This window comes from Aplysia californica, unplaced genomic scaffold (genome assembly GCF_000002075.1).
Source record: "Aplysia californica isolate F4 #8 unplaced genomic scaffold, AplCal3.0 scaffold00008, whole genome shotgun sequence".
In the NCBI taxonomy this organism is placed as follows: Eukaryota; Metazoa; Mollusca; class Gastropoda; order Aplysiida; family Aplysiidae; genus Aplysia; species Aplysia californica.
In genome coordinates this window covers 2,089,642-2,094,585 of record NW_004797278.1, presented here as the reverse complement: position 1 = coordinate 2,094,585, position 4,944 = coordinate 2,089,642, and the positions used below count along the sequence as shown (strand labels likewise).

The 4,944-nt window shown below is 39.7% G+C and overlaps 2 protein-coding genes across 2 annotated transcripts in view; one reads left to right on the top strand and one right to left on the bottom strand.

Annotated features, from left to right (window-relative positions):
- The window catches only part of LOC101856995 (cytosol aminopeptidase), a gene marked incomplete in the record, with an annotated part of 30,864 nt that overhangs the window by 12,614 nt on the left and 13,306 nt on the right, over window positions 1–4,944 (bottom strand). Inside the window, 1 exon segment of the mRNA XM_035969693.1 lies at window positions 337–458. Coding sequence (XP_035825586.1) covers window positions 337–458 — 122 coding nt within the window.
- The window catches only part of LOC101851545, a 7,170-nt gene continuing 5,900 nt past the window's right edge, over window positions 3,675–4,944 (top strand). Inside the window, exon 1 of the mRNA XM_013082310.2 lies at window positions 3,675–3,918. The gene's annotated coding sequence lies outside the window, so the exon portion shown is untranslated. The remainder of the gene's footprint in view (window positions 3,919–4,944) is intronic.

Below are 4,944 nucleotides of genomic sequence, written 5' to 3'. Positions count from 1 at the left end.
GTGAAGTACCTACTTGTTTCTCTCTACTAAATCACAACCTTCTAAACACAAAGCAATGATATCTATGAAGGCTCCTTTCAATATCATGAGTAGGTATGCACATGAAGTGAAGACAATAGTTTACAGTTGTAAAAAAAAGTATGCATGCAAGAAATATGTTATGAGAGGGAGTCAATGGTTGTGAAAGGTGAAGGAAAAGGACAAGAATTAAAGAATTTATACAGCAAACTGACCACATTTTCAATCAAGAGCATTCAACTGATTTAACGTGTGTACATATTATTACAAGTGTATGGAAATTATCACAAAGAAATAAAGGAAATTAATTTTGCCTACATTTTCAGGATGTTTTCAAGTTTTCCATTGGTTCTTTGATTAAACTCCTTTGATGATGGAGTGAGGATGAACTGTCCATCTTTTTCTGCAGGTTCATAAACTCCAAGAATCAAGCTCTTTCCCTGAAATTTGAAGAGAAAAAATTCAGATCAATAAACCTTTAAAAGCACCAGAACCTCTACCAAATGACCTGAGACTATCCACTGAGGAATATGGAGATTCAATAGCAATTAGTTAGTCTAATATTAAGAGGAGGACAAACTTTAAAAAGAGATGGGACTAATTCCTAAGAACCAAATTGGATGAAGAAACCAGGCCTTCTACTTAAAAATTCTATCCCTAAACGGGACCGCAATTGTACGGAGACATGCCGTTAATAAACGTAGAAGACGCATCTTTCTGATTAGCTGCTAATTTTAGTAACGTGACGTCATCTGGGATACCCACAGACTATTTTAAGAAGGCCGTGGAGGTACCGCATAGAATGACGAGTTTCCAGTATGTTAATAACATTTCGGAATTCCAGTATTGACACTGTACGAATGTTCAACAATTTCCTTCATTGAGACATTGACGGGTTTGAGCTTCCTAATTTTCCGGTTCACTGCGTCTATTGAATTCATGTCATTCTTTGAAAGTTTCCTCTAGATCTATCGTATAAAAGAGATTATTCATCATCGGAGCACCGCATAATATCACATTACCGGTATTCCTGGAAAAACATTGCACCAAAGCGTCGTGCCATCCCGTTGGCTATATTTACATATATAGTATAATATAGTCATATGATCGGAGGAGTGGTCCGGTCTGACGTCACACAAAATGGCCGCTATATCTAAAAATAGTTTGCGTCCTTCTACGTTTAATCACATGCGATTCAACACAGAAAGACGCAAACTATTTTTAGGTAAGGCGCCCATCTTGTTTGACGTCAGACCAGGATACCCCCTCCGATCACGTGACTACATCTAAGTATAGCCAACCGCATGGCACCAAAGATGGAAGTGTCTATGTATATCATGCTTAATCTACACCTCACTCTCGGAAGTTCTGATGGCCGAATAGACAACGCGTCTGCGTTTGAAGTCAAGCAATGATTTTAGGAGCGGCTCGATCCCGGTCCGGCACAGGAGGTTTTTTTTCTCTTCTCCTCCTCCCGACTGACCAACAGTCCCATAAATTATAATTTGTAAAGCTGCTTTGAAGTTGTTTTTTTAATGTATATTAGTGATGAAGAATGCAGGAGGGGGGGGGGGGGGGGGGTAGATCGAGATCTAATCCTCCAGAGTCTTTACGGCAATTTTCGTGCGGTTTATTGTCTTTGTGTTAACCGTGTTTCAATTTCAAGCATCAGCGTTCTTACCCTTTTCTGAGCATCAACGATCTAGATCTAGAATCTAGATTATAGATCTAAGCGATCTTCCATCATTTCCAAGTTGGCCAACTAGATATCTAGATCTAGATCTATATCTAGATCTAGGAAATCCGAAATGTTACCGAAAACATGTCGTTCCATGTGGGTATCCCAGGAAGTGATGACAACACAGTACTAAAATTAGCAGCCAATCAGAAAGATGCGTCTTCTACTTTTAACAACGGCATATCGTTTAATCGCAAGAAAGTGGCTATTCTCACCCGCCCGGAAGTTCTCGCAAGATCAACTCCTCCCCTCTTCTCTCTCTCTCTCTGTCTCTTTCTGAATACTGTCTATCGGTGTGGACGATCAAATTGACCAAAACAAAGTTAAAAAATGATGTTAAAACACAAAAGTAAATTAATTTGGTTGTCTACAAAGATGCTACGGCTATTTAACTTTTCGAATCGAGCCGAACTACGCGGGTCGCCATTTTGTTTTGCCCGGAAATTCTCGCGCTACTCCTCTCTCTCCCCACTGCCCACAGATAAATTGTACGCTTTTAGTAGGCTACAGACAACAGTTGTAATGGAACGTTTGTTCACGGCACAGAATTCTACAATTTTTCTGTTACCACAGTGTAAAATTCTGTGGTTTAGGGTGAACGCAAAATTTGGTGAACGCGCACCGGGTGAGAATAGCCACAAGACTCGCCTGCACTATTCTCACTCCGGGTGAGAATAGAGGCGGCCTAATCGCAAGTGTACAGGAGGAGTACCCTGGCCCTGACTTCACTTGTAGACTAGGCTCCATAGTAGGCTATAGTCCAAAAGCCGACGCAAGACTGTAAATAATAATCTAAATTAAAGCTATTTTCGGTCAGCCAACTTGCAGACAAGGAGACAATAATTATAATAATAAAGAGTTTGGGGTCGGAACAAGGACAAGATAGAAGGCTTGGCCTCAATCTACTCTAACTCTAAGTGAGAGGCTGCTAATGCGACCGAGTTGTTACAAATATGTAATCAATATCGTTTGCACATATTGAATAAAAAATATATCGTAAAGATATCAATTGTATTACTTGAACAGATGCTATACTGTACTTGCGGCAAAACTGTGACAGAGTTGCCCTCTTAAATAAATGTAACCGGAGTAAACTTCGACTGAGCATGGAGGCTGACATCTTGAACACACTCTTGAAGCCAGACCCCAACACGAATGAAAGCTTTACTTATGACATTTTTTAAAATAACTTATTTAAATCAGTTTAAGTCAAAATATAGCTTCATTTTGAAATATTTTAATTGACATGTATTCATATAGAATATAATATTAATATTGCTGATATATGTGCCCCATTTGATAAAAAAAATGATCGTCTAGGAGAACATAGTTAAAACGCCAAATTGGCATTTTTTTTCTTCTTCTTCTTCTCTCTCTCTCTCTCTCTCTCTCTCTCTCTCTCTCTCTCTCTCTCTCTCTCTCTCTCTCTGTGTGTGTGTGTGTGTGTGTGTGTGTGTGTGTCTCTCTAAGAAATTATAAATAGTACTATTTAGTATTTATAACCTATTTGCTCCCTCTCGATGTACGTGGCCTAGTGCAAGATAATTTTATCATTGGTCTGGGGTGCATAGATCTATATGAGTGTCCAGAGACTGCTTGACGAATGCGTGTGTTGTGTGTGTGTGTGTGTGTGTGTGTGTGTGTGTGTGTGTGTGTGTGTGTGTGTGAGTGAGTGTTTGTGTGTGTGTGTGTGTGTGTGTGTGTGCATGTGGGAGCGTGTTTTGTTTCTTCTGTTCTTGAAAACAGAAAGTACAAACTTCAGCAAATCAACATAAAATGGCTAAGCACAAAATTAACAATGTTGCCAAAATAAAAAGCTGAAGAAAAAAAAGAGAGAAATAACGAGCAGGGGCATAAATATTACCATCGCTGGATAGCCTACTTTTTGTGTGTGTTTTGATTTTGTCGGTAGTATTCTTTAATTGACATACTCTCTCGATATGGAATTACTTTTCGTGTAAAAGATCAAATTGGCTGATTTTTTATTTATGAAATTGGCCTAACGGAAAAATCGCGTTGAAATTGTGCTCCAAGTTCGGACCTGTTTCGGCGTATGCTCATCCGGTACCGTAGTACGCTAGATGTAAACAATAATAATGGTTGTTAGAAATTCTGCACGAAAGAGTCGAAAGTAGCTTGGGGAACCATCCCTTAGTGTGAAGGTTAGCCACCTTTTTGTCCTCTATATCTTCCATTCTAAGAACATTTCTTTGAAATAAGATTTAGATCTAGATCTAGATCTAGATTTAGATCTAGAATTAGGTGTCATTGGCAGTTTATGCATTCCACATTTAGAGGGTCTGTGTGTGTCCGCCTGTTCACGCTGTGCATGTTGGCTGTTGACGAGCGGTGGGCTGACCGAACTAGATCTTGCAGTGGATGGAGATCGAGGAGAAATTAATTCCACATGATGATTTCGCGATCTAGGCCTAGATCTAGATCTAGATCTAGCAATTCCATCTGTATTCAGTAGGCTATTGTTCAGTGGGATACTTCTATTTCATATTATTACAGGAGGATGCATTCATCTAACTCGTTGTTACTCTGAGCATTCCCACACAATGAAAAAAATTGAATGCATTCTGAAAAGTCTGCATAAAAGTTAAAGCTTTTTAAACTCTGCACCCAAAATTTAAGAATACCCCATTGTTGATTTGAAGTGGGGTCATTCGGCACCATTTTCGGTAAGTCAAGAGAGCATCCCTTCTCAAAAACTCGTCTTCTCCATATAGGCCTAGCAGCCTAGTCTCACTAATAAAGAACAAGGGCAGCCATGAGTAAATTTTTACTTTCACTCCTCCACACAGATGCTTTGGAGGGTCTGCCTAGAGCTCCCTCAGATTACACATATGTATATGACAATGACAATGACAATGACAATCTTTATTCATCTCGCAGGGAGAAATTTGTCTTGGTCGTTAACAATGGCAGTAGACGTTACAAAGGTTAGACTTAAAGGTGCACTCACGCAAACGCACAACAAGACAGGACATTTTGCCAAGTAAATACATGTCTCACGGGCTGGGACAACCCGCTCCGTAACACATTCATTCTCTCTCTCTCTCTCTCTCTCTCTCTCTCTCTCTCTCTCTCTCTCTCTCTCTCTCTCTCTCTCTCTCTCTCTCTCTCTCTCTCTCTCTCTCTCTCTCTCTCTCTCTCTCTGTCTCATTTTTAGCAATGTGAGTTCA